The sequence below is a fragment of the Rattus rattus genome, chromosome 18 (assembly GCF_011064425.1).
Source record: "Rattus rattus isolate New Zealand chromosome 18, Rrattus_CSIRO_v1, whole genome shotgun sequence".
NCBI classification, from domain to species: Eukaryota; Metazoa; Chordata; class Mammalia; order Rodentia; family Muridae; genus Rattus; species Rattus rattus.
The window spans coordinates 11545676-11572560 of NC_046171.1; the positions used below are offsets into that span (position 1 = coordinate 11545676).

General features: G+C 50.1%; 2 protein-coding genes across 6 annotated transcripts in view; one reads left to right on the forward strand and one right to left on the reverse strand.

Annotated features, from left to right (window-relative positions):
• Positions 1-3079, forward strand: part of Smarcb1 (SWI/SNF related, matrix associated, actin dependent regulator of chromatin, subfamily b, member 1) — a 22924-nt gene extending 19845 nt beyond the window's left edge. For both annotated transcript variants that reach the window (XM_032888249.1, XM_032888250.1), the window contains exons 8-9: positions 2276-2407; positions 2760-3079. In XM_032888249.1, the coding sequence (XP_032744140.1) occupies positions 2276-2407; positions 2760-2799 (172 nt within the window). In that variant the 3' untranslated portion in view covers positions 2800-3079. The remainder of the gene's footprint in view (positions 1-2275; positions 2408-2759) is intronic.
• Positions 3080-3920: 841 nt separating this feature from the next.
• On the reverse strand, positions 3921-6477 carry Derl3 (derlin 3). 4 transcript variants are annotated; one of them, XM_032888252.1, is made up of 8 exons: positions 6364-6477; positions 6188-6253; positions 6032-6105; positions 5819-5912; positions 5272-5467; positions 4769-4859; positions 4549-4638; positions 3921-4383 (listed from the first exon to the last, which is right to left on the reverse strand). In XM_032888252.1, exons 1-7 carry the CDS (start codon positions 6454-6456, stop codon positions 4566-4568), a joined length of 687 nt encoding a protein of 228 aa, XP_032744143.1. In that variant the 5' UTR covers positions 6457-6477; the 3' UTR covers positions 3921-4383; positions 4549-4565. The 4 variants fall into 4 exon arrangements, with proteins under 4 accessions (XP_032744143.1, XP_032744144.1, XP_032744142.1 ...); XM_032888253.1 differs by having other exon boundaries at positions 3921-4638; positions 6188-6250; XM_032888251.1 differs by having other exon boundaries at positions 3921-4638.
• Between the last annotated feature and the right edge of the window lie 20408 nt (positions 6478-26885).

Here is a 26885-nt window from a genome sequence, read left to right on the forward strand (position 1 = left end):
ACGAGGACTGTGGAATTTGGTCTCCTTTCCCCGTTGAGTGTCTGTCCTGAGGCAGGACGCGCTCTTAAGTCCATTCTCTCTTTATAGTGACAGTGATTGCTTTTCAGCTTGCCTGCCTGTCACAGGTCACAAAAACAAAATCGCACACCAAGGTCTGGCATGGTGGCGTTCACCTTTAATTCCAGTATTTGGGAGGCGGGGCAAGTAGATCTCTGAGTTGGAGGTCTGCCTAATCTACATACTGAGTACCAAGACAGCCAGAGCTACACAGAAACCCTGTCTTAAACAACAGCAAGACCCTACATGACACAGAAACTCAAATATACTCCACTAGCATCCATCTTTCCTCTCACGTCATCTTCCTACAGACCCAGGAGAATGTCCTGGTTCTCACTGGCTTCAGAGTTCACGAGTAGGAGTTCCCATGGAGCAGTGGATCCTGGCTGACTCAGTGGCCCACAGACTGGGGACTCAGGGCAACCTCTCTGCTTGCATGTCCCACAAACCTGAGGCAGCCTGTATTGGCTCTAAGCCCGTCCCTCCATGGTCAGCTCTAGCAGTTCTATTTTTGAACAAACCCACTGGTGTGAAAGCTTCCCAGAGTCAAGGGGAGGTAAACAAAAGGGCCTGTGGGACTGTTTGCCAGCTCTTGTTTAAATTCAGAGGAAAACATGTTTTGCTTCTGACTGCCTAGGCTTGGCGCCTTTGAATTCTTTCCTCCTGAGGGGGATGACCTGGAGATGAGGGATAAGTCTGGCTGGGCTGTTTGAATTTCTAAATGAAGCTGCTGAAAGGGGCTGGCTCCAGGGACTGACCACAAGGGAAGGAAGGGGCTGACTGATCTGGCTTCTGAGTCACTGGCGGGAGCCTAAGCTTCCAGATTCTGTAGCCTGTGGGTATGGATGTTTTACACTGAGCTGTGTGCCTAGGAGCTGGGCTCTCCTGATCTGTGGAACCAGCTTCAGCCCTGCTCCAACCTTGATGCAGGCTCTAGGTCTTTGACACTTTATGTCAAGGACCGTCCCTAGCCGGGCTTTCTGAGTAGGGCAGGGCAGGCTCTCAGCTGCCAGGTTTGGTTGAGTGATGAGGAATCATGACTCTGCTGTCCAACCTAGGATAGGGCTTTGCTTCTGTGAAATCCACCATTCCTGAAGCTCAAAGGAGCCTGTCCTGGCTCTGAAGAAACGTCTGAATGAATGTTGGCTGCTTTAATGTTAACCCTCCCAGCAGTTAACCTTGCTCCCATATTTTAGACAAAACCCACACAGCCCAGTCAGCTGTGTTTATCTCATTTTCATCTGCCATGTGATGAGTACTGCAAGGCAGCCGGGGGCTTTAGGATGGCCGTCTCGAAGGACAGGAGACAGGGAGGCTGAGGGGAGGGTAAAGGCTGCGGAAGGTCACGTGGCGGTGGAGGGACAAAAGACCTAGTTCTAATTTGCTTGAGGCTTCCTACCAGGCTAGACTTTGCTGGATTACATTGGTACCTCCTTAGCGTCCTCCTACCCACCCCCAGTACTTGTCTCTCCTAGCCTTTGTCCCACTTTATTCATTGTGTCCATTTGGCAAGAGGCTTGAAGAGATGAGGTGGGGTTGGGTGGTCTCTGAAGGGCTCTAACTCTGGAGATAGCATTTCTAGGCTCAGTTCTCTGCCAACCAGCTGTCTGTCTCAAAGTAGAAAGGCTGGTTTCTCCAGGGCTTAGTGTGGACTCCTTGAAATGAGCCAAGGGATAACTGTGTACACTTGCAAGCAGGCCAGCCCAGTGGCCCTCTATGAGGAGGTTGAGGCCTCTGGGGAAGAGACGTTTTGCACCTCTATCCTCATCCCTGTGGTGTTCGTGGTGTTTTCCTGATCAGTGGGTCTTGTGTGGGTACCAGGGACTGGCTGTGGACAGAAGAGGGTAAATAGGCCTGCTCATTCTGTTACCTGTATTTGGGACACTCTTCTGTCCAAAGAAACTACCTCCATCGCCAGGAGCTCCCTCAACTCTTATCAAGAATTGGCTTTAAAGGAAGGCTCTCTAGGCCATAGGTGGTGGTACTGTACCTTGCAGATGGTGCAGATCCTGACATCATGCTTGAGGCAGTGACAGAAGCCATCCCCCAATTGCCAGTCAGCACTGCTGCTGAAAGCAGCCAGGACAAGGAAGAGGGCCTTCCCACCATGCCCTGGCCATCTGCTAAGGGTTAGCAGGGTGCAAAGCAGTGGTTTCTGGGGGACTTCCTAGCTGCTATTCTGTTAAATAGCCTTTGTTCCTCTGTCTCGTTCCCTCAGTGAGAACCCACTTCCCACAGTGGAGATTGCCATCCGAAATACTGGAGATGCTGACCAGTGGTGCCCCCTGCTGGAGACACTGACGGATGCTGAGATGGAGAAGAAGATCCGGGATCAAGACAGGAACACAAGGTATACACAGGCACCTCTCTTCCCTAGCAGAGGCGGGGGCATCTTCTCCCCAGGAACTTAGTTTCAAGAGGCAGTTTCTGGAGATCAGGCCCAGGGTACATTTCCTCAAAGAGAGCAAAGGCAAGTCCTCAGATCATGTCTGCTGTAGTTCCTAGTAAGTTTCAGGGTTTCTGTAGCGAGGAGTAATGTCCGTGCAGCCAACTGGGAAGGTCAGAAGGCTGGAGACTATTCCTGCTAGATTGGGGACCACACCTAGCTCCTCTAGGAAAGTAGAATGGAAGTACTCCCCAGAAGTAAGACAGCCACCCCGAACTGTGACCAATACCAGCTGACCATTTATTCCCCACTTCAGGCGAATGAGGCGTCTTGCCAACACTGCCCCAGCCTGGTGATGAAGCCATCCATGCTCGACTTCTACTGAGCATCTCAAAAGACTGCCTTTCCCTCCTCTGTGGTAAAGAGAAAGGCAACGGGACAGCTGGTGCCATCCTGAGGACTGGGGTAGGAGCCTCCCGGGTGCCTTCCTTCAGCACACATTCCACTCGCTAAACCCCCGCACTGTCCCCGAGTCTAGAGACGGGAAGCAGCCTCATTTGGGTTGTGTTGTTTTTGTATAGGAGCCCCAGGCAGGGCTAGTAACACTTTTAAATAAAAGGTAACATGTTCAGTTTCTTTGGTGCACTAGCATAGAAAGGAGAGGCAGGAGTCCAGCCTGAGCTAGAACCTGTGTGGATTGGAGGGTATGTGGCCAGGAAGATGTGTCAGTCATTGCCTGTCCCGCCCTCTGGTCTGCATAGCCAGCCACAAGGCCCCCAGAGCAGAGTCCAGTCATTGTTCTTTCTGGCGCTTTCCAGCCTCCCAGGGGCTCTCTCTGCTCAGTAAGTCCTTGTAGAGGTTGACAGGAGTGTCAGCTCCTGCTGGCCTTGGTCCTGATACATCCAGACAAGCTGCTGCCAGATGGGGGGACCGTGCTGCTCTAGAATGAAGGACTCAGTCATGGGTGGGCAGCACCTGGACAAGACATAATTAATGTGCAAACAGAAGTCTCTGTCAAAGTTCTAGCAGCTCCCCAAAAGGTTAACTAATAAGTCCATCTCATCTGGCCTGGGCCAGATTCTCCTTCCCCAGCCTGTTGTGGGAACAGGGAAATAGCATGCCAGCCATGTGCCCGCCTTTTTGGTTAGCATTGTATAGAGAGGAGGTAGAGCCTCTTCCTCCATCCCCCAAGCTGTGCTTAGGTAGGCTCATTCCTTGTCCGTGGTTTGTGGTACAGAATGGACATGGGATCCATTAAGGTGACATGGAACTGCACTAAGGCGAGCTTTGCTTGGCAAATTGGTCATACAGGTGGTCACTGAAGACGGTGACATTGCAGCTACCCTCACTCAGTGGGTCAGCCTAGGGAGTACTCTACTCCACCCCATCCACCCCTCAGAGCCTGCTAGTTTTAAAACCCTCCCTCTCCACGCAGCAGCAGCCACACCAGGTTTCACTACAAAATTGAGTCAGACTCAGAAAACATTTTTGTTACCATAGAAATGACAGGCAATGGTACGGGGAATTCCCATGCTGTTGGGTGGGCATTCAGGAGTAAGCCCCATGGGGCAGATGTAGAGCAACAAGGAAAACCAGGTAGGGACACCTGCCCACACAGGCCTTCAGCTGCAAGACAGACAGGATGTCCCAGAACTGCCTCTGCTGTACCCGGGCTGCTGCTTAAATAGAGCTCGAGGCCCTGGGCTCACTAGCATGGCAGAGGGCCAAACTTGTCCATGGGACCTTTGGGTCACCAGCTAGAGAAGGTGAGGACGAAGACAGGCTAGGCGGATGGCACCAGCTCTAATGACTGGGACTGAGGTCTCCATCAAGACCCTGACAGAAAGACAGTGTGAAGATGAGTCCTCGGGTCTGTAGTTCAGAACTCTGCCGGGCATCTCTAGGCAGTCTTAGGCCTCTCTGGGCTCCGTGTCCTGTCACTGTGGTTGAGCGGAGAGACGGTACAGAGGAGTACAGGGTGTTGCTGGCTGAGGCACCAAGGCTGCTGGGAGGCCCAGCCTTCCGAGTGCTGCTCAGCTTGAGCTGAGGTGGAGGGGAAGGATAGAGTGCTGTCTAAAGCCTGGGGCTGACCAGAGTGCGCTTACTGTTCCAGGAGCTGCAGTTAGGCCTCTGGATGCTCTTCAGGGAGGGGCAGGTAATTGGGGTCCTCCTGAGGGTCATCTAGTAGCAGCTTCCTGTGGGGAGGGGACAGTTATACTGAGCACTTCAGTAAACACAAATCCACCGTCCCGTCCCCTGCACCCCCCATGGAGTTGGTAGACTGCCACCTAAGGCGGAGTGGGGGAACTGTTGTCCAACACTCACAAGAAGCTGGGGGTCAGCAGCAGTCTCTTGCCTCCAGGCTGGTTGGGAAAGACATCTTCTAGGAAGTAGTAGATGTGGCCCACAATGATCCCTGTGAGAGAGCCAAAGGCTGGCAGAGGCCATCTTTCACAGCCCAGCAGAACCCAGGTTCCAGAACACAAGGACCCTGCTATCTGCCTGAATAAGACAGAACTGGCCTTGAAAGGCGGCTTGAAGGGGCCCAAAAGTGGCCAGTACCGGGAAGGGCAGGAACTAGGAGCTTGAGAATGCTGGGGGAGTAGGAGCCAGGAAGCAGAAACTAACCACCCACCCCCAGGCAGGACCAGCTCGGTTCAGAAGGTCAACTGCAGATGCAAATCCTGTGGGCCAGCTGGACTGCTTGAGGGGCATTAAGAACAGAAGTTGGGATAAGATGAGGGGTTGGGAGGAGTGGGGGAAGGGAAGTGCACTCCCTGATGGGAGCAGCTGGCTTTGGTGAGTGGCACCGGACCTGGCAAGCTCACCTAGCAGGTCTGTGATAACCGAGTTGCCCAGAAGCAGCGAGAAGCCCATGAGGGCCCAGGGCAGGAATGGCGCCTGGAAGTTGAGTAAGCCAAAGAAGTTGACCCTCACATGTGGGCTTCGACGGCTCCACACATAGACCAGCATGGCCATGAGGGCCTGTCCCAGGAAAAACATGCTGCCCAGGAATCCCAGCAGCTGGGCCAAGAGTCAAGGATCCTTGGAGCAGTCTGCTGCCCACAGTGCCACTGACCCTTGCCACGGGTCCCCTCATATCCCAAGAGGAAGCCTCCCTTTCTGTGGCTTCCAGATACCCATCAATCCCCATGCCTGCTCCTTCTGTCTCTAGCATCCATACTTCAGAGCACTGTAGTCTACCAGACCACCCTGTATCTCCCTGTCGTGCTATTCAGGGACACTGAACATCTAGCTGGGGCACCTAAGGCACACGGTTGCCGAGCTCTGAATGCCTGCCTGTCCCTTCTGGTCTGGGTCATGAGAGATAAGGTGTCTCTTTGGTCCAGTAATACTAAGCATTCAGAAGGATACAGTCATAAGAACACCACCGAAGAGAAACATGAAAACGAAGTCGGCCTTGCGGCCACGGAAAGAACCCTCCTCCAGCATGCGGCAGTAGCGGAACCTGCAACACTGGCATAGGAAGTGCCACGTCGACTGGGCCTCAGTTTCCCCGTTACTAGCCCAGCATAACCCCCACCCGGGCTCACCCCACCTCCAACCCGCCAAGGTGGCCCAGGATACACGAAGAGCATGTTGAAAAAGAAGCCGAATCCCAGGGGCCCGAAGAAGAGGAAGGTAGTGATGAGCCTCCAGACCTGCAAAGAGTTGGGGTGGTGGTGAGGAGCGGGGATGGGGGCAGGGGCCTGGCTGACAGCGCCAGAGTCAAGGCCGCCTCACCTGGAACTTCCGGAACACCAGGTGCGGGTTGAAGTAGAGCTGGAAGGGGCTGAGGAGCTCCAGCTGCTGTGGGACGGGGAGCGTGTAAGACCCCGGAAGCAGGCGACATCCCTAACCCCCTCTGACCGGCCAGGGACTGTAACCATGGTGCCGCCACGCCCGCCCGGCCCGCTCACCACTGCGGCCGTGGTGAGGACGCAGGCCGCGGTGTAGGCTCGTGTCACCGCCGGCACCTGCAGGAAATCCGCCGCCAGCCTCTGCCCAGCCATCGAAAAATCTTCAGCGCGCGCGCCGGCAAACCCGCACTCTTTACCCGCCCCAAGCCCCGCCTCGCTCTCTGAGGACCAATCAGCATCGGAGGAGCCGAGCCTGGGGACTGGAAAGCCAATGGGAAGAGAAAGCGGGCCGGCCAGGTGTGTCGAGGCGGCTAGCCAATAAGGAAGTCCCACGGTAGAGCACGTGGCGGTTGTTGTGGCTGCTATGGAGGCGTGGGAGGTTTTGTGGCCAATCAGAATTGGTCGTTTGACAGCATCTAGAGAAGAACCAATAGCAAAAACCCACGAGCTTGCCACGGGGGCGGACTATGAAAAGAAGCACAAAGAGGCGAGCAAGGGGTGGGCCGAGATGCTGGGCTGGCCTCCGGCCGGCCTCTGCTTTTTTTTTTTTTTTTCGGCCTCTGCTTTACTGGCGACACCCTGTAAAACTCTGAGTCCAGCTATCCTGTGCAGGTTCAGTCGTGATCCTCCTGGGTGTGCGCTGTAGGGAGGATCCGACCGAAGAAGGTTCAGAGCCATGCTGGAGCAAGCGGGCAGACTGGAGAGGAACTTGAAATTTGGTAGAAAAGAAAAACGCTATTAGTTAACCATTTATTGAGGACCTACTGTGTGCCGAACAATCTGATAAATGCTGGGGATCCTGTAGCCAACCAAAGACACTGTCCATCATGGTCTAGACAGTTCAATACCACGCGACCTAGAACAGCTCCTTGATGGAAAATAATGCCTGAGACGAACCTCCAAGGTAAGTAAGTTAACCTGGGAAGCCTAGATGAGGAGATGGCATTTAACGGTCACTTCTAAAAGGTCCCTGTGCTCACTAAAAGGTTATACAAACAAAACAGTAACGTGTGCTGTCCAGGATATGGAAACATACATTTTTTTTCATGCGGTTTTTGTGGAGATTTAAAATGGCTCAGCCATGGGGGAGAACAGTAAATGTGGTAAGCAAATGTGTAAAGTAAGACGACCACTGGGTGTGGTAGTGCCTGTCTTCATTCCCAACACTCCAAAGGCAGAGGCAGGCAGATCTCTGAAAGTCCGAGGCTTGTCTTGTCAACAGAGAGAGTTCTAGGCCAGCTAGGGTTACATAGTGAAACCCTAGCCCCAAACAAATAAATATCAGTTATCAGATGTATCTAAATAAATATATAATTATCAGATGTATCTAGAACCCCAGCAGGAGGAAATCAGAGGCAGGATAGTGAGTTCTCCTCATGACACCTGAGCCACATAACAAAACGCTGTCTCACAAAACTAAACTAGTGATTTCATTTTATTCAAATAAAACTTAAAACTTGGGCTGGAGAGATGGCTCAGCAGTTAAGAGCACTGACTGTGGGGTTGGGGATTTAGCTCAGTGGTAGGCGCTTGCCTAGCAAGCGCAAGGCCCTGGGTTCGGTCCCCAGCTCGAAAAAAAAAAAAAAAAAAAAAAAAAAAAGAGGACTGACTGCTCTTCCAGAGGTCCTGAGTTCAATTCCCAGCAACCACATGGTGGCTCACAATGTAATGGGATCTGATGCCCTCTTCTGGTGTGGCTGAAGACAGTGATGGTGGACTCATATAAGTAAAATTAATAAATCTTTAAAAAGAAAAAAAAGAAAGAAAACCTTAAAGCTTAGAATTACCATATACCCATTAGCAGGTCAACTCAGAACTTAAAGAGAAACTTTTTTTTTCTTTTTACTCTTTTTTTTCTGGAGCTGAGGACCAGACAGGGCCTTGCTTGCTAGGCAAGCGCTCTACCACTGAGCTAAATCCCCAACCCCTAAAGAGAAACTTTTGCCAGGCATGGTGTTGTATAGCCTTAAACCCAGCACTCGGGAGGCAAAAGCAGGTGCCAGGCCAATAGAAGCTGAAAAAAAAAAAAAAAATACTCATGAGCACTTCTGCACTGGAAGCCAGCCTGGCCTACGGAGCAAGTTCCAGGACAGCCAGGGCTACAAAGAGAAACTCTGTCTTGAGGGGAAAAGTGCATGAATTAAATTACCATACAAAATAATGAATTTTATTGTGGCATTCCATGCATATATGTCACTATGTTTTTTCTCATTGATACACACACTCATTTATACACTCATAGAATTATTGACAATGGTGGAAAAGGTAAAGCAGTAAGTACCCTTTGACAGATTAAAGGAAAGGCAAAATGCAGGGGAATATTATATAGCCCTTAAGGAAGAAAATGCTGTCACAGCCTCCAACACTGATGGTTCATAAAGACATCTTGTTAGGTGAAATGAGACCATTACAAAAGCAAGTACAGGGCTGGAGAGATGGCTTGGTGGTTAAGAGCACTGTCTGCTCTTCCAGAGGTCCTGAGTTCAAATCCCAGCAACCACCAGTGGCTCACAACCATCTGTAATGAGATCCGATGCCCTCTTCTGGTGTGTCTGAAGACAGTGACAGTGTACTTATATAAATTAAATAAATAAATGTTAAAAACAAAGACAAGTACTGCCTCCCATCTACTAAGGAAGAGAAATGGAGTTACTATTTAATAGACACAGAGCTTTTGTTTGGAAAATGGAAAGTTCTACAGAGAGAAGGATGCTGGTGACTGCACAAGTGTGAGCAGCACATAAACTATGTGCTTGTAAATGGCTGGGGAGGCTTTTATGATGTGTGTATTTTACTGCTGTATTTTATTGTTTGTTTATTGAGAGGGAGGCTTGGTTCACACAGATGGCCTTGAACTCACAAACCTGCCTGATACACTGCTGGGGTTACGGGCGTGTGCTGCCAAGCCTCAACCACTTTGATATGTGCCTTGTGATGCTGGCAATGGAACCCAGAACCTTGCACAGCCTAGGCCGGACAGCCTGTCACAGAGCTGCGCCCTTGGCCATGCCACTTCTTTAAAAGAAATGTCCCAGGGCAGTGCTGTCTACCATGGTGAAGCAGCATTTGCTGGACGTGACCAGGCCGTTGCCCACATGGACTCACGGATGTGTGGATGGGGGAAGGGCTGGCAATGTCCCACCCAAGTCTGAGATGTTAGTAACAACTGGTGACTGCTGGGGAGAGAGATGTGGCTCCTGAAAACCTGCCCACACTACAGTAGATGGTCCTACACTCATGCACATTCAGGAGACACTAAATGGAATCCCTATTCCCTCCCTCAGTGGGTTGAGAGGGAGAGAGAGCGCTTACATAAAGGAGGAAAAGTGTTGAAGGGAATTGGAGGGGGAGGGGAGGGAATGGGAGTAGAGTTGATAAAAACACATATGTGGGTATAAAATTCTCAAAATAGGGGCAGGAGAGATGGGTCAGAGGTTAAGAGCACTGACTGCTCTTGCAGAGGTCCTGAGTTCAATTCCCAGCAACCACATGGTGGCTCACAACCATCTGTAATGGGATCTGATGCCCTCTGCTGGTGTGGCTGAAGACAGTGACAGTGTACTCACATGTATATAATAAAATAAATCTTTTTTTTTTTAAAAGAAATTCTCAAAATAAAAATTAAAATGTGTCTAAGGGCAAAAGATTGGCAGAGTAATCATTGGCTTGAGTGAGGGGAGCCTGGAGGTCCAGGGGGTGGAGTGCTTTTTCCCCATAAACTGTACAGGGCTGTGAGAGAGGGGTCAAGGGTAATTGAGAGGTCTGAGCATGGAGATGGTGTTCGTTACCTGTGGTGGAGATGGAGAACGCTGGAGAGAAGGCAGGAGGCAGAGCCTTGCTCTGGCCTTAATTGATTTTGGGGCATCTACATAACAGCTGCTTGGACAAATCTGGAGTGTGGTATCGGGCGAGAGGTATGACCAAATGTCAGTTATCAGTAAATCTATGATGGCTTTTGCAGTCTGGGCCTCTGAGAGGTTATAGAGAGTGGAGCAGCCCTGGATGAGTGAAGTCCGGAGTTAATGTGTATTGTTGGCAAGGGCACAGCCATATTGAGGACTCGAAGGCCTCCAACCACGGAACAATTTGTCAAGTCCATTAGGCAAAGCTTTCTCCCGGAAACTAAGAATGGAGTGTTTATGATCAGTCGACCAATGTGTGTAAAAACTAGCAACTACAGCTTCCTCCTCTCCCAGACGTTTCCAGCCTAAGACAGAGAAGAAGCCAGGCCTGGATGGCAGTCAGAAAGAGGAGGCCAAGAGGAGAGAGGTCCAAGAGCTAAGCAAAGAAAAGGATTTCAAGACAAAGAAAGGCTGTGAGCAGCCCAGGGAGGGTGGCCTGGGAGAGGACTGTGGGATGCAGCTAGACAAATCCCATGATGATCAGGAAGGAGGTAAAGGATGCCCAAACAGATATGCCCTTGTTAGCATGAAGAGCCCAGCTTTGGACACCAGTGTGGAAGATGAGGTAAGTTCGGAACAGAGTCCTGAGGTCGCCTAAGGATATGATCTGAACCAGGGAAACTGGTTCAGGTTGTCTCAGGTAGATGCCAAGAACAAGAGGATTCCACAGGGACAAGAGCCATCAGCAGGACCGAGCACCTGACTGTGGAGAACAGGAGGTACTGAGCTGGACACGCCTTCCTGGGGGCGTGGTGTTTAAGACGACCTTACAGCTTATACAGCAGGAGTTGAACCAAAGCCCTGAAAAGTGGCTGTGAAACCCCGTCTCGCAGCATGCACTTACGTTACACAGGCCAGGTAGAGCAGATCCCACCCAGGCAGAGGCAGTGATGTGTGGCTGGATACCCGACCGCTGCAGTCGGGTATCCAGCCACACATCCCACGCCAGGGCCAGCGCCATCTAGTAAAGGAACCGCGGAGGGAGGTCTGGAAGGGGGTCAGGTTTCCTGCCCGTGCAGAAAGAAGAGGAATTCCCTCTGCGGTAACTGGCCACTCCAGTCTCAGAGGTCAGGGGAGGGGCAATGGGAGGGACTGTTGTCACCGAGGAGGCAAAGGATATTTGTCTGTCTCCTCTGAGATTAAGGGCTGATAAGGCAGGCGGCGCCTGCAGTGAGAACCTAAGAACGTTCCAGGGAGTCTGGAGCCCAAGGGATGATGGCACAAGCAGTCTGTCTGGAGGGAAGGACGGGTTTGCCAGGCAAACAGCAACAGGAAAGCCACAGAAGGCGCTCCCTGCTCAGAGTCTGCAGTTGGGGAAACCGAAATTGGGTAGGAAGTATGACGGAGCCTGACATAAATCCCTGCCCAGTCGTCCTCCCTTCTGGTCAAAGGGGACACCTCTCTACTTAGAAAGCTATTGTAGTTGGAGTAAGCTCTGGAAACCCGAGTTCTAGGGGCCTAGAGACAAACAATGCTGGGCACTGTTTGCCTTGGCTACCCTCAACCACCTGGGTTCAAACTAATCCCTGCCTCACCTGCCTTCCAAATAGATATGTAAACACACGGCCACTCATCCTAGAGGTCCTGTGAAGAGACAAGGAGGTGGCACCCTCTCCTACAGGTCTCCCCTGGTCATCAGAGGGCCTCCTTGGGGTTTGAGTATACAGGACCCACCCCTTCCATCGTGGTTAGTGAGACTCCATCACAGCTCTAAGAAGCCCCATCCACAAGTGGCTAGACCCCTTGTCGGGGGGGGGGGGCTTCCTTCGGGCCACGGAGTATTTTTAGCATCGAATTCTGAAACTGCACAACAGCTGTGCTCTCAAAACACGAGTGAAGACTAGTCCAAGTAGGCTGTGTAAGGGCTGGACCTCAGCCAGCTACCTGCCCCTGCCCCTCTGGGCCTGATTGGGGGATCCAGACTTTCCAGGAATGTCTGGGTCTCTGGGTAGGATGGCCATGAGGAGGAATAGCCCGTGCAAATGCCCTCTGCCCACTAGTTTTATGTCAACTTGACGCAAGCTGGAGACACATCTGGGAAGACGGGATCTTGATTGAAAAGGTGCCTCCATTAGGACCCCTGGGCATATCATATGGTCCTGGGGATGCAGTTCTACGGGTCTTATTTGGATTTGTTTTTGCCGCCAGCTAACGAATGAAGAGGCAGGAAGAGCGTGGAGTGCAGTGGATGGCGGCAGAGAAATCTCAGAGGCAGATCGACTGGAGCAGACCCATGAGGGCAGAGAAGGGGGACAGAATAAGTCAGAAAGGGGAAGAGAGAGGTGGGGCAGAGAGGAAGAGAGAGACAGGTGGCGAGTAGTCCATTTATATGCTACCTACACCTGGCGGCAGGTAGTGGCGTAATGGCGGCAGGTGATGACGTAAGCCCTTGCTAGGTCCCTGGGAGGAGCCTAATGGAACTTCCTGGAAGCTAACAGAATCAGCAATCGGACAAAGGTATTTATTAGAAGTGAGGAAACATGCAAGCAGTGGACTCGGAGGAAAACGACAGACTAGCAGTTAGGCGGGCTCCTAGGCAGACAGAGTGACTTGGAAGACCGTGGTAATAAAGGTGGCGATTCTCCAAGATGGCTGGTTTCTTCCTCAACCTCCTGACTTGAGACAAAAGCCTGGCGGCTTAAAACAAAGGCCCTGTAGGCTTTTGACTCCCACCAATAGGCCCCTGCTGATGGGCCAGCCCAACAAGTCCAAAGCTGGACCGGGACATGACACACTGACTAACACTGAGAGAGGGGAGGAAAGTCTTCATGGCTTAACCACTCCTTTGGCTTCCCAGGTGGGTCTTTCTATCTGTGTGCTCTTTTCTCTGCGTAGGACAATTCCGCTGTTACGAGTCAGGAAATTAGCCAAAAAGGATCCTCCAACCTAGGGCCTTCCAGCCACCAATCTGGCCAGCTTAGAGTCTTGGATGTGCTTATAATTTTTAAGTTTCAGTTATTGGCTTATGGAGACAACGTCTCAGTATGTAGCCCAGGCTGGCCTAGCACTCCCACTATCCATCTATCTCTGCCTCTTGGATGCTGGGACTAAAGGTGTGCACCACTATACCAAGCAAGATTACTCTCTTAATAAGCTGTCTCTACACGAATACCCATGTGTTCCTGGCCTAATTGTTTGTTCTGCGACCCGAAGACATGGGAATTGCACTGGATACCCTCCAAACCTTTGTCCATTTCTATAACAAAAACTAAGTGTCTGTCTTTAGAATTTTTCACTCTTAATTTTTTTTTTTAAGATTTATTTATTTCATTTCAGGTATATATACATATACACTGTCCCTGTCTTCAGACACACCAGAAGAGGGCACTGGATCCCATTACAGATGGACATCAGATCCCATTGCAGATGGTTCTGAGCCACCATGTGGTTGCTGGGAGTTGAACTCAGGACCTCTGGAAGAACAGTCAGTGCTCTTAACCACTGAGCCATCTCTCCAGCCCCCTCCCCCTTCCTTTTTTTTTTGAGACAAGTTTTCTCTGTGTAGCCCTGACTATCCTGAAACTTGCTTTGTAGACTAGCCTGGCCTGGAACTCATAGAGATCCTCCTGCCTGTGGCTCTTGAGTACTGGGGTTTAAGGGGTATATCACCACTGCCCTGCTGAATTTTTCACTCTTACCAGGATGGTTGAGTATGCCACTGATGAAGGCAGAGGCCACAAAAGACCAGAGGTATCAGGTTGAACCTTTATAGTGAGCTTCTGTGGCCCATATAATAAGCTTATATATCTAATATAGTAAGTCTATATAGAGGGTCTTCATGTTCCCATAGGAATGTCCCCAGGGAAGCAGGAAAAAAAGCTTTTGCTCAGGGTCTCAGTTCTCAGCACTACATAGGGAAAAGGGGGAGGGGGGCTGGAGAGATGGCTCAGCAGTTAGGAGCACCGACTGCGCTTCCAGAGGTGCTGAGTTCAAATCCCAGCAACCACATGGTGGCTCACAATGATCTATAATGAGATCTGATGCCCTCTTCTGGTGTGTTTGAAGACAGCAACTTATATATAATAAATCTTTTTTAAAAAGGAGAGGCAGACAGACTGGATCTCAACAGGCTTAGACTGCCTTATTGGAACATTGGGGGGGCCTTAGTCTTTCTGCAGGATGAAGGTTGAGTACCCTTAGAAGGACTGGGAGACAGGTTTATAAACACACACGAGTAGCTACCTGGCAGTTACAGCTATTTTATTTTCGGAGTTTGACTGGAAGCAGGGTGGGCTGTTTTCTTTTTTTTTTTTTTTTTTTTTGGCAGTTCTGTAACTTTATTTGACATTCAGCAGTTAGTTCTCATCCACATTGACCGTCTGTAGATTTTTTGAATGTGGTAACAGGCACGTAAGTTACCAATGTGTAGAGCTTGTTTGGTGAATCCTCATCCTCATTACGCTTTCTGGACAAACGTGCTCGGATGCGATGGAACATTCCTTATTCCTTTGGCCCAGGCGGCTTTATTGAGCCTGGTGTCTATCGCACATCTGGAGTTCCCATCTCCTTCATGGCAAATTTCCGAATTTCTTTGAGTGCCCGAGGAGCACGCTTCTTGAAGCCCACTCCATGGATGCGCTTGTGAATGTTGATGGTGTATTCTCGGGTCACCACCTCGTTGATGGCTGAACGGCCCTTCTTCTTCTCGCCACCCTTCTTTGCGGGAGCCATTCTGCCGGGCCCAAGTTGGAAAGCTGGGCTGTTTTCAATACCCAGGCACATTGTTCCCACAAGTGGTGCAGATCAGTAAGGCTGGGGCTGAGCCATTCTTCATGGCTAAGGGCTATCACCAGGTATGACCTGACTCAGCTCCTCGTACCAATAAAAATAGGATTTATCTAATAGTATAGGTTAGTCCTTAGATCAAACACGGAGATAGTGCAAGAGAAGCTCAGCGATGGTGGCTCACACCTTTGATTCTAGCATTTGGGAGGCAGAGACAGACGGAGCTCTGTGAGTTCAAGGCCAGCCTGGTGGTCTGCAAAGCTAGTTCCAGGACAGCCAAGATTACACAGAGAAACCCTATGTTGGAAAACAAAACAAACCAAACAAACAAAAAGGCCACTCTCAACTCTCATAGCAAACATTAATTATTCAGAAATTCTTGGACTGTCAGCTATGAGAAGCTTTTGTCAGATTTTAGCCCGAGGGGCTTTTCCTTCCAGTGTCCCTTTAACTTAATGTCTTACTTAGGGTTTCACTTCTGTGAGCAGACACCATGACCAAGGCAACTCTTAAAAGGATAACATTTCATTGGGGCTGGCTTACAGGTTCAGAGGTTCAGTTCTGTATCACCAAGGCAGGAAGCATGGCAGCGTGCAGGCAGGCATGGTGCAGGAAGAGGTAAGTGATATGTTTATAAAAAGATAAAGAGAGGAGGGATTATGTTCTATGGAGGTGTGGGGAGAGGGGGTGCTTCTGCATGCCCATGCTGTGACATCCCTTCCCCCTGAGGGACCAGCCACATAATGGTATGGTATAGAATAGAGTTTATTTAGGGTATGGGGAGGGGAGTTAAGAGGGTAGTAGGGGCAGAGAAAGGGGGAGAGAGGGAGGTCTAGAAAAAAATAGGGGCCGGCCATGAGCATGTGGAGAGAAGGGGGAGGGGAACAGGGAGAAAAGAAGGGAAGAGGGGGGCTGGAGAGATGGCTCAGTGGGTGAGAGCACCGACCTGCTCTTCCAGAGGTCCTGAGTTCGGTTCCCAGCAACCACATGGTGGCTCACAACCATCCCTCTTCTGGTGTGTCTGAGGACAGCTACAGTGTATTCATATAAATAAAATAAATCTAAAAAAAAAAAAAAAAAAAAAAAAAAAAAAAAAGAAGAAGGAAGAGGGTAAGAAAAGAGCAAGAGAGGGCAAACAGCCCCTTTTATAGTGTCAGGCATACCTGACTGTTGCCAGGTAACTGTGGGGCGGAGCTTAGACGGAATGCTAACATAAGAGTTCAACATCTTGTTTTGAAGGCAAACGGGAGAAGACTGGCTTCCAGACAGCTAGGATGCTGGCCTTAAAACTCAAGCCCACGAGGTTGGGGATTTAGCTCAGTGGTAGAGCGCTTGCCTAGGAAGCGCAAGGCCCTGGGTTCGGTCCCCAGCTCCGGGAAAAAAAAAAAAAAAAAAAACAAAACTCAAGCCCACAGTGACACACCTACTCCAACAAGGCCACACCTCCGAATAGTGCCACTCCCTGGGCCAAGCATAGTCAAAGCCCCACACTTAACCTGTCTTTCTATGCTGCCTTGGTCTCACACACGTGACAGACAGATTGTCGGTATCAGGAATTGCTTTCACCTCCAGCAGTGACGCACCTGGTCACTGTTGCCACGGCAACGGCCATACATTCCCAGCATACCTTTGGCTTAGTTCCCACCTTCACCTTCACCTGGGAGCAGTTCCATCATATTCCAAATAAAAGGCAGACATTTTCTGTTCTCTTTTTCTCCTGTTCCTCCCTCTTGTCCTGTTCTCCCATTAAAACTTCTCCTCGTGGAACCGTGTTGGCCCGTTGTGTTTTGTCCAGATGCAAGCTGAGATTTAAACACCAACACAGATAAAGTATTCCCCAATAACAGGTCACTGGCTATTTCTCTACTGTCCTCATCTTGGGGATCTGCTGAGAGAAGGTAGTCACACACAAGAGTGCAGCCTTGGAGCCTCAGGCAAAAGCGGCCATAACTGCTGTCCCAAGACCCTATGTCTCCCCCCATCCCTCTTCCCCTCCAAACGTAAACCCAGCTGTACTTTTAGACAGCCCACAATGGACATGTCCCCCCTCATGTTTTGTATCATTTTTTTGTTTGAGACAGGCTCTCTCAATGTAGTCCTGGCTATCCTGGAACTACTCCATAGATCAGGCTAGCAAACTTACGGGGAGAGAGAGCCACCTGCCTCTACCTCCCAAGTGCTGTGATTAAAGGTGTGTGCCGCCATGGCCCAGGCACATTTTCTCCTCTTAATTATGCTGGTTTCAAATCTCCCTTTTTCAATTTAGTCCTCGAATATCAAAGAACATCCAGGAGGTTGAGTTTATTTATTTATTTTTTTCTTTTTGTCTTAAGCCATTAAGTTGGAAGTAAGATCCAGAACTTGCCAGCTCCAGAGAGGAGAGGAAGGTTGACTCTGGGTTAGGAGCCTCCCCCAGACCTTGGTCACCCCCATCTCCAACCTGGATTGAGCTAAATATCGTCTGTTTAACACCCACAACTTCAGTCTGTCTGAGAAGTCTGAGAAGGGCATCCCTGGGGCTTGGTGTCCACAGGAGGCTTGGTACTGGCACACAGAGGGATTGGGGGCATAACATCTGTGCACTGGGCCAGTCAATTCTTACAGTGTCCCTGATTTCCAGATGAGCAAACAGAGGTCAGGATAGGGCAGGCACGCATGAGAGCTGTAAAGAACCCCATTAGTATTGCCCTAGCCAGCCCGTGGTTGGCTGCTTTGCTTAAAGGGGCCTCCTACTTGTGTGATTGCCAGAACTTCTGTTCTTCACCTAGAGTCCAGCGCTGGGGGGTGGGGGTGGGGAATTGGGGAGGGATTTTGCAGTTCCCCAGGTCACAGCAGAAAACAAAGACTGAGGGGTTGGGGATTTAGCTCAGTGGTAGAGCGCTTGCCTAGCAAACCCAAGGCCCTGGGTTCGGTCCCCAGCTCTCGGGGGGAAAAAAAAAAGAAAGAAAGAAAACAAAGACTGAGAGGAGAGACGCAGAGACAAGGCTGCAGCTGCTCCTGCTGAGCGTTTGAATTACCCCCTCCCCCACTCTCTTTAGTTCTTTTTTTTTTCCCCCCCCCCCCCCAGCTGAGGACTGAACCCAGGGCCTTGCGCTTGCTAGGCAAGCGCTCTACCACTGAGCTAAGTCCCCAACCCCTTTAGTTCTTTACTAGCCATTGCTTTCTTATCTCTGTACGTGATCTAACAGACTCTTGCATAGCAGATAAAACCTTTAGGCACCGGTCTAAAACCAATGACTGTGACTTCCTGAGATCCCAATCCTGTTTTCTGAACCTTTCCAGGGAGGTGTGGACAATTCCCTAATCCCCACTCCCCTTGGCCCGACCAAGTTTGATCCTACCAGAGTGCCCCTGGGGGCAAACCAGTGAGTTCTTTTAATTTACAGAGTATGGAGGAGGGGCTGCCTACTGGAATGTGGTGACCCCAAAGCAGCAAGGGTGACCAGTGGCAAGGGTCACACCTCTCCACACCTGCAGAGATGGAGTCCCCTTCCATTAACCTTCCATGTTCTATGTACGATGTCACCTCCCAAGACCACCCACGCAGGGGCGAAAGTACAGACAGCTGGGACAAGAGGCATAGAAAGTGACTGGATTCTCAGCTAAGGGGCTAATGACCCTCTCCATTTCTCCTATGAGGGATGTCCACTGGCTCAGCCTTGAGGGTCTTTTGCATCAGCTCCTCTGATGATGGTGGTTGTTATGCTTAGGGGATGGTGTTAGAGAATGCCTGCCTGCCTGCTTTCCCCAGAAATACATTTAAGAACTGCCCTGTCCCTTTGTTCTGCAACTACAAACATTCACGTAACAGCTGTTGCTGCTTCTTCCTGGGTTTTTTTGTTTTGTTTTTAAAGAGTTATCTATCTTATGTATGTGAGTACAATGTAGCTGTCTTCAGACACACCAGAAGAGGGCGTCGGATCGTTGTGAGTCACTCTGGTTGCTGGGAATTGAACTCAAGTCCTCTGGAAGAGCAGTCAGTGCTCTTAACCTCTGAGCCATCTCGCCAGCCCTGGACTAGGAATTTTAAGACGAGATAAATTTACTAAAAAAGAACAAAAAACACACGTTCGTGTCAGGATCCCGCTTTTGCCTCCCAGCGGTGACGTCATCCATAGGCGATAGGGACCTGCGCGTCTGTTGCCATGGCGATGGCAATACATTTCCCAGCGTCCATTTGGTTTACCTCTCACCTTTACCTGCGAGCGGTTACATCACAGTTTAAATAAAAAGCAGACCCTTCCTGACCTTTGCCACTTCTCCTCTCTCTTTTCCCCCTTTGTCTCCGTAGCCCCCCAATAAGCTTCTCCCACGTGGAACAACTGCTTTGGCCTGGTGTGGTCTGTCAGGATACGTGCCGATTCTATCACAGCATATACCCTTAAAAAAAAATTAGTAATGTGAGCACTGGGGGTGATTCAGAGGTTAAAGGTGCTTGTTGCCAATTCTGATGACCTCAGACAGACACACACACACACAAACACACACACCATAAAGACTGGCTTCTGCAGAGTATGTAGTCTGTCGCCTCCTGGCGACAAGAGTGTACGCGCAGTGTGGGAAATCTCTAGAATTGAGTCAGATCGGGGTGGAGCAGAGCTGGGGATGAGACGGTTCCTGGCAGAGTCTGTGGCCAATCCTGGCGAAGCTCCTGCAGCCGACCGGGGGTGAGCTCTTAGTCTAAGTCCCCTGGAGGAGAAGCCTTAGAGCCAAATGGGTCCGAGAGGGATCGATAAGAGGAAGGGCGGGCACCGATTCGGCTTATGGGCTGGTCTTTATAAGAGCTGCCCTCTACTGTTCCCACTCAATTCTCCTGTTTGATTTAAGAGCCCAGAATAAAGAAGCAGAAGGCAGAAAAGAGACCACAATCTGACCTCAATAGATGCGCCTGCGTTTATAAGCAAGGAGCAGCACCTTTCCCCACCAGGATGGAAGCGGCGGAAAGGGAAGGAGCTAGCGGGTCAAGGGCCCTGGGTTTAAGTATGGGGAAAATACATACAGCTGTAGAGGGTACGTGCAGGTCAAGACAGGTTTGAGGAATTTGTAATCTCTTATTTATTTATTTACTAATTTTTTGCTCAGCCAAAGACTCAATAAACAGCTCTCACTGAGATATAGACATGGCTGACCAGGTGGTCTCAGCACAGCGATTTCTGGATTTCTATACCTGGGGGATTCTATCCTATCGTTCTCCATCTGCAGAATAAGTGATCCCCGCCGGTAGGAGGGGTCAGGAGCAGTTGTCCGTGGGCATCTTGCCCCCACTCTCAGTCTTCTCCCTGGGTAAAAATATTAGGTGAGGGTCCAATTCTGGAAGTCAAGGGCTAGGAGTGGGGGGGGGCGCAGGGGGACAGGAGAGTGTTCTTTGGACAGCCCTGTCCCTAACTGGTGGGTTTGACCTCAACTTTAAACAAAGGCTGCCTGGGTTTCAGACTGGCGTTAGCATTTGGATAAGACCAGCTCCAATTTTCCAACCAGTTGTGGGCGGCATAGGCACGTGTGTTCGGTCTCTGGATCAGGCAGAGCCACCCACCCGTGGGTCTGGGTCGTTGAGGACTAGAAACCGAAGAGCAGTAGTCAGTGCCAGGGGGCTAGAGAGACAGCTGTGACTGCAAAACGTCCCTACACTGTCGGTTAATGTTTGCCAAGGCCGAACCTTGCACTTGCTGGTGAAAGGTTGAGGGAAGAGGGCTTGCACTCGTCAGAGCTCTGACACTGTGGGGCTGGTTTCAGGGCACCCAAGAAATATCTAGGGAGAGTTTCGGCGGGGGGGGAGGGGCGCCGCTTATATTAAAAAAAAAAAAAAAGAAAGAAAAGAAACATCTGGTGAGAGAACGAAAGAAACCAGTGATGGGAACAAGAGAATGTGAACCAATTTGTACCTGCCCCACCCGAGGTTTCTTTCCCTTCACATTCCTACATTCTTTTTTTTTTTTTGGAGCTGGGGACAGAACCCAGGGCCTTGCGCTTCCTAGGCAAGCGCTCTACCACTGAGCTAAATCCCCAATCCCATTCGTACATTCTTAAATAAAGTAAGAATGTTTGTTTGCAAGCTACTGATGCGGGAGCTCATTTCCCTTCCTCCTCCCCAACCTCCTCTTGTTTTTTTCTCTATTCTTGTGAACCTAGCTGACCTTGAGCTCTTGTCTCTGGCTTGCCACTGTTCGCCTTACATGTGTATGCCACCTTGCCTGGCTTCCTTCCAACTTTAATGCCCCTACATTGATGATTTTACCCATACACATACTCTCCCTCTGGTCCAGTGGGGGCTATTCTATTATATACCAAAGTTTATTTCTTCTCCGTTTGCTTGATGATTGACCTCTGAGTTGTTTCTGATTTTCCTGGGCTACAAACAGTGCTGCATTTGTGAAGAGTTCTTGAACACAGGAGTAACAGTTTCTCCAAGGCAAACCAAAGATCTCCTGGGGGTCGCTGGTTCAGAGCTATTCACAAACTGAATTTGCCAACACCCAAATGTCTCTCCTGTGTTGCTGGACCAACTTATGCTTCCCTGGTCAGGAAAGCAGCAGCAGTTCTAGCTAACCACCCACTGTTGGCACAAAACCACAGTTCTCATCGCAGAGGGGATTAGGGATAGTCTGTTCTGCAGGCAAATATGAGTAACATAGTCTGGGAACGCCGACAAGTTCAGGTTTGCACAAATACCATGTTCCCCTGTGGACATGGTTCCGGGAGACTTTATTAGTTACAGAACACAGAAAATAATAAATCAAAATTACTAACTTTGATGTGGGCTACAGGTCGTGGGTTATAGCAAAGTAGGGAAAATTCTACTCTAGGCTCCAGATATTAGCTGAGAACAGTGAGGTTTTGGGCTGTTGAAAGCTGGTGGTCTGCCAAGAATACATTTTAAGATGTTAGGTCAGACAGGCGGTAAACAACGAAGGCTTTCAGACAGATTGAAAGAGCCCAAGATAAGTTGGCCCTGATTTGCAAGGTTTTAACTCCACAGTCTCCAAGTTAGTCAGTCACTTGGCCTCAAAGAATCTTTAGCCCAAGTGCACCCGCCCCCTTTTCTTCTGGGATCTCCAGTTCCTCTCACCACCAGTTGGCACAGTCAGAATGAAATTGTTCGTTGGAAGAGGCCGAACAATTTAAAGCCCCCTGTGGGGGCTTTAATCGAGGCCATGCTGTTGTGAATTTAACTTGCAGGTACCGGTTTGATATAAGGAGGGGCCTAGAGGTGTGGTGCAGCAGCCCTCATGCCACGCCCCCTCGTGCCACGCCCCCTCAGGCTATACAGACTCGGCCACGCCCCCTCACGCCACGCCCCCTCAGGCTATACTGAGTCAGCATTAGAGAAAGGCCTAGATAGAGAAAAAACTCTCAGTCACCCTTTCAACTTGCTAACAAGAGGCTATGTGTGAGGCAGCATGTCCTGTAGCCCAGGCTGACCTTGATCCTTATGTAGCAAGGGAGGACCCGGAACTTGTGATCCTTCAGCTGCCCTCTGTCTCCACCCCAAGTGTGCTCTACCACATCCAGCCTGCTTTGTTTTTGAGGCAGGGCCCTGCTCTACCTCCTGATCTGTCCTTGAACTCCATGGCCTCTTGGCTGCACACTGCCTCCCCAGTTTCCCAGTGCTAGGATCACGGGATACCACATTCTCTGTGTATTCGCTCTTTCCACGAGCATTGACTTGGAGGCCAGCTTCACTGTGGACTCAAAAGACTGAAGAGGGACTCTCTCCACAGCAGACTCCAGTCAGGTTCTAGGCTTGCCTCTAAGGAATCTTCGCCGGCTGTCAGAATCGAGACTCTCTTGAGAGCCAAGGCTTACCCTCATCTTTTGGAAATTTTTTTTTTCTTTTTTCTTTTCCGGAGCCGAGGACCGAACCCAGGGCTCTACCACTGAGCTAAATCCCCAACCCCTACCCTCATCTTTGGATGCCACTAAAGGGAACATTCTATTAAAGAAAAAAAGAGGGGGGCTGGAGAGATGGCTCGGAGGTTAAGAGCACTGGCTGCTCTTCCAGAGGTCCTGAGTTCAATTCCCAGCAACAAAATGGTGGCTCACAACCACCTGTAATGGGATCTGATTCTCTCTTCTGGTATGTCAATACCAGACAATAACAGTGTACTTATATAAATAACATAAATCTAAAAAAAAAAAAAAAAGGTTGGGGATTTAGCTCAGTGGTAGAGCGCTTGCCTAGCAAAGCGAAGGCCTAAGGTTGGTCCCCAGCTCGAAAAAAAAAAGAAAAAAAAAAAAAAAAAAAAAAAAGAATGAGAGAAAGAAACAATGACAAAATAAGCCATCCTTAAGGAAGCCATGCGGGAGTAGAGGGACAGTGGCACACAAAAGTGGGGCTCTCCCTGCACAACGGAACGAGGCAATAGCTGTTGTCTGAATATCTATTCTTTATTATTTTTCATTAAAGATTTTATTTATTTATTTATTTTGGTTCTTTTTTTTTTCGGAGCTGGGGACCGAACCCAGGGCCTTGCGCTTCCTAGGCAAGCGCTCTGCCACTGAGCTAAATCCCCAACCCCAAGATTTTATTTATTGTATGTATATGAGTACACAGGAGCTGTCTTCAGACACACCAGAAGAGGGCATCGGATCTCATTACAGATGGTTGTGAGCCACCATGTGGTTGCTGGGAATTGAACTCAGGACCTCTGGAAGAGCAGTCAGTGCTCTTAACCACTGAGCCATCTCTCCAGCCCATTCTGTTTGTTTGTTTGTTTGTTTGTTTGTTTTGTCTTAACATTTAATGAGACCTGGCAGTCTTCCCTGGATGAAAGAAAGAAATGGAAATTTCTAACCTAGCCCACGCGCCTGTTTCAGTTACGTCAAATTGCTACCTCATAGCTCTCATTCTACCCAGTAGTTAGCTGAGCCTGCTTCTAACTCCGTTTTTCCCGGTACTTTGCCGCCTAACAAAGTTGCCTGACACGGTTGTGTGGGAGAACAGATTCTTTAGGCAGCCCCAGTTACACAGTCCGCCTGCACCTTCTGTTCTTGCTACCCTTCCTGCTTTGTTGATGAACAGACGGAGAAAACTCTGAGAAAGGCGGCTGAATGCCATGCTGGGAGAGAGCTGGCTCTCTCTCTCTCTCTCTCTCTCTCTCTCTCTCTCTCTCTCTCTCTCTCTCTCTCTGTGTGTGTGTGTGTGTGTGTGTGTGTGTGTGTGTGATTATGTAACCTCTTCTGTCATGGCCAGAGGCTCTGGTGAGCAGGTTCTGAGGGAATGCCATGCACGGAGAGGGAGTTGGCCTGGCTGTGCAATTATGTAACCTCTTCTGCCGTGGCCAGAGGCTCTGGTGAGCACAAACACAGAGGTGCTGACTCAGGCTCTGAGAGATCAGTCCTTTCAGCCTTTCCTTACACAGCCTGAAACCTGACTTCAGATGCTACATTGTCTAAGACCCGGTCCGACCAAGCAAGCCCTTTGGAAAAGAAACAAATTCCATGCTCAAAATTCTATCACTGGGGTTGGGGATTTAGCTCAGTGGTAGAGCGCTTGCCTAGGAAGCGCAAGGCCCTGGGTTCGGTCCCCAGCTCCGAAAAAAAGAACCAAAAAAAAAAAAAAAAAAAATTCTATCACTATCTAAGAAAGCTGTAAGTCCTTCAGATCAAGTTGAGTTGTGCAAAACTCAGGGTCACCTTGGGGGCCAGCTTGCTACATCCATTTCTAGTCAGTAATAAGAGTATGTGATATGTTGAGCCCAGGGAGTGTCACTATTAGGTGAGGCCTTGGGCTAGAGAGATGGCTCAGCGGTTAAGAGCACTGACTGCTCTTCCAGAGGTCCTGAGTTCAAATCCCAGCAACCACATGGTGGCTCACAGCCATCTGTAGTGGGACCCAATGCCCTCTTCTGGTGTGTCTGAAGACGCAGTAGTACAGTGTAGTCTTATCTCATGTCCATAAAATAAATACTTTTTAAAAAAAGGTGTGGCCTTGTTGGAGTAGATGTGGTCCTGTTGGAGGAAGTGTGTCACTGTGGGCAAGGACTTTGAGACCTTCCTCCTAGCTGTCTGAGGATGCTGAGTCTTCTCGTTTGTCTTTGGAACAGATGTAGAACTCTCAGCTCCTCCTGCCCCATGCCTGCCTGGATGCTGCCATGTTCCTACCTTGATGATAATGAACTGAACCTCTGAACCTATAAACCGGCCCCAACTAACTGTTGTCCTTATAAGAGTTGCCTTGATCATGGTGTCTGTTCACTGCAGTAAAACCCTAACAAGACAGAGGACAAGCGGACATGCCAAGCCTTAACAGGGAAGGGTCATATGCCACACAGGTTTTGAGAGGTGCAGACTCATCTGGTTCCCCTACAACCTGGTAGGGCCTAGCAACAAAGCCAGGAACAATTTCCCACTAAGAGAACTCGCTGAAGTACGACAGCTTCATCCCAAGCCCTAGGTGTTTCTTTTAAGCGACCTGATTGCCAGTAAAATGTCAGAGAGTGGCATCTGTCTTTAACCCTGACACTGGGGAGGCAGATCTCTGTGAGTTTTGAGGCCAGTCTGGTCTACATAGAGAGTTCCAGGACATCCAGGACTACATAAGACCTGGTCTCAAAAAGAGCAACAGCAAAATCAGCCTGTACTGAGAGTGTGGCCTACAGTTGTCTGCATGAAGCCATTCCACGCCCTCTGATAGGACATAGCTATGGTGCACTTATTGAGCACCTGATGTTTGCACGATGCACTTACTGAGCACCTATGTTTGCGAGGTGTCCGTGCCACTATTTTGGGATGAGAAGTCACTTGGGTAGTTGATTGTCCAAGGCTGCCCAGGGAATCTGTCAAGTCAAATTCTCCTGAAACAATAGACTATACTCCCACCCTGTTCCAGAAGGTTCCCCCACTCCCCGTTACCTCTCCCTAAAAAGGGACCAGGGCCTGGGTGTGGGGTTGTAACTCAGAGCTCCTTCCCTTTTTAGTAATGTGGTCATCGACAGAGTGGACTGTCAGGTGCTGTTGATTGTGGCTACTCTTGGATGACCGGCTGGCCCTGGGTACCTAGATGCGTTGTGTTTTATAAAAAGAGAGGACGGAGGTATGTTTGGTGGTGGTGTGGTATGGTGTGGGGGAAGGAAGTGCTTCCCATGGGCCCATGCTGAGGCATCCCGTCCCCATCCCCCGCCCCCAGGTACCAGCTACCCGATGGTATAGAATAGAGTTTATTCAGGGTATGGGGAGAGGCGTTGAAAGGCTGGTGTCAGACGAAGGGGGAGAGAAAGAGGGAAAGAGAGGGAGGGGGGAGGGAGGGAGAGAGAGAAGGGTAGAGACCAGTCATGAGCTCTGGGGGGGAGCAGGAGCAAGAGAAGAGAGCGAGAGAGGAGGGGCAAGCAGCCCTTTTTCAGGTGTGGGCGGAGCCCTAGACTAACAGTGAGGAAGGAGTGGTTGGACGCTGCCTCACTCCCACTCAGTCTGCTGTAGAGTTTCTCTTCCAGGATGCCTTGCATGCCTTCCATGTCCTGCGTCTTCGCCTTTATCCTCAGCTCTGGCGTGGTCTGTGGGGGGCAGGCCTTCGGCCTTTGAGTTTTGCTGAAAGGACAATGATGTCCCGAGTGACGATAGAGGAGGCGGCTCTAGGGTCCACTGGTGATACGTCATTCATCCTTACTCTAAGGGTTCTGGGAAATGGCTGTGACGGTTCTCTGTCCTGTTTCTCTGCCTCCACTCCCTTCTCATCCCTTCTGTGTCCCCAGATAAACTTCATTTTATACTAGACCCCTCCCCCCCCATATTGCTGGTACCTGGGAAAGTGGGAGGGGGAATGCCTCAGCGCTGGCCCGCTAAGGCACCCCCTCCTGTCGCCTTGTGCCACCATATTACATCACTTGGCATTTGTCGGCTGCTTTGTTTGAGACAGGGTTTGGCGCCGTATCCCAGCCTGCGGTGCTTTGTGGTGTTTCCCGATGCCAGTATGGGTAAACATCTGGGCTGCGGATGGAGGCTCTGTAGGATCCAGGATCT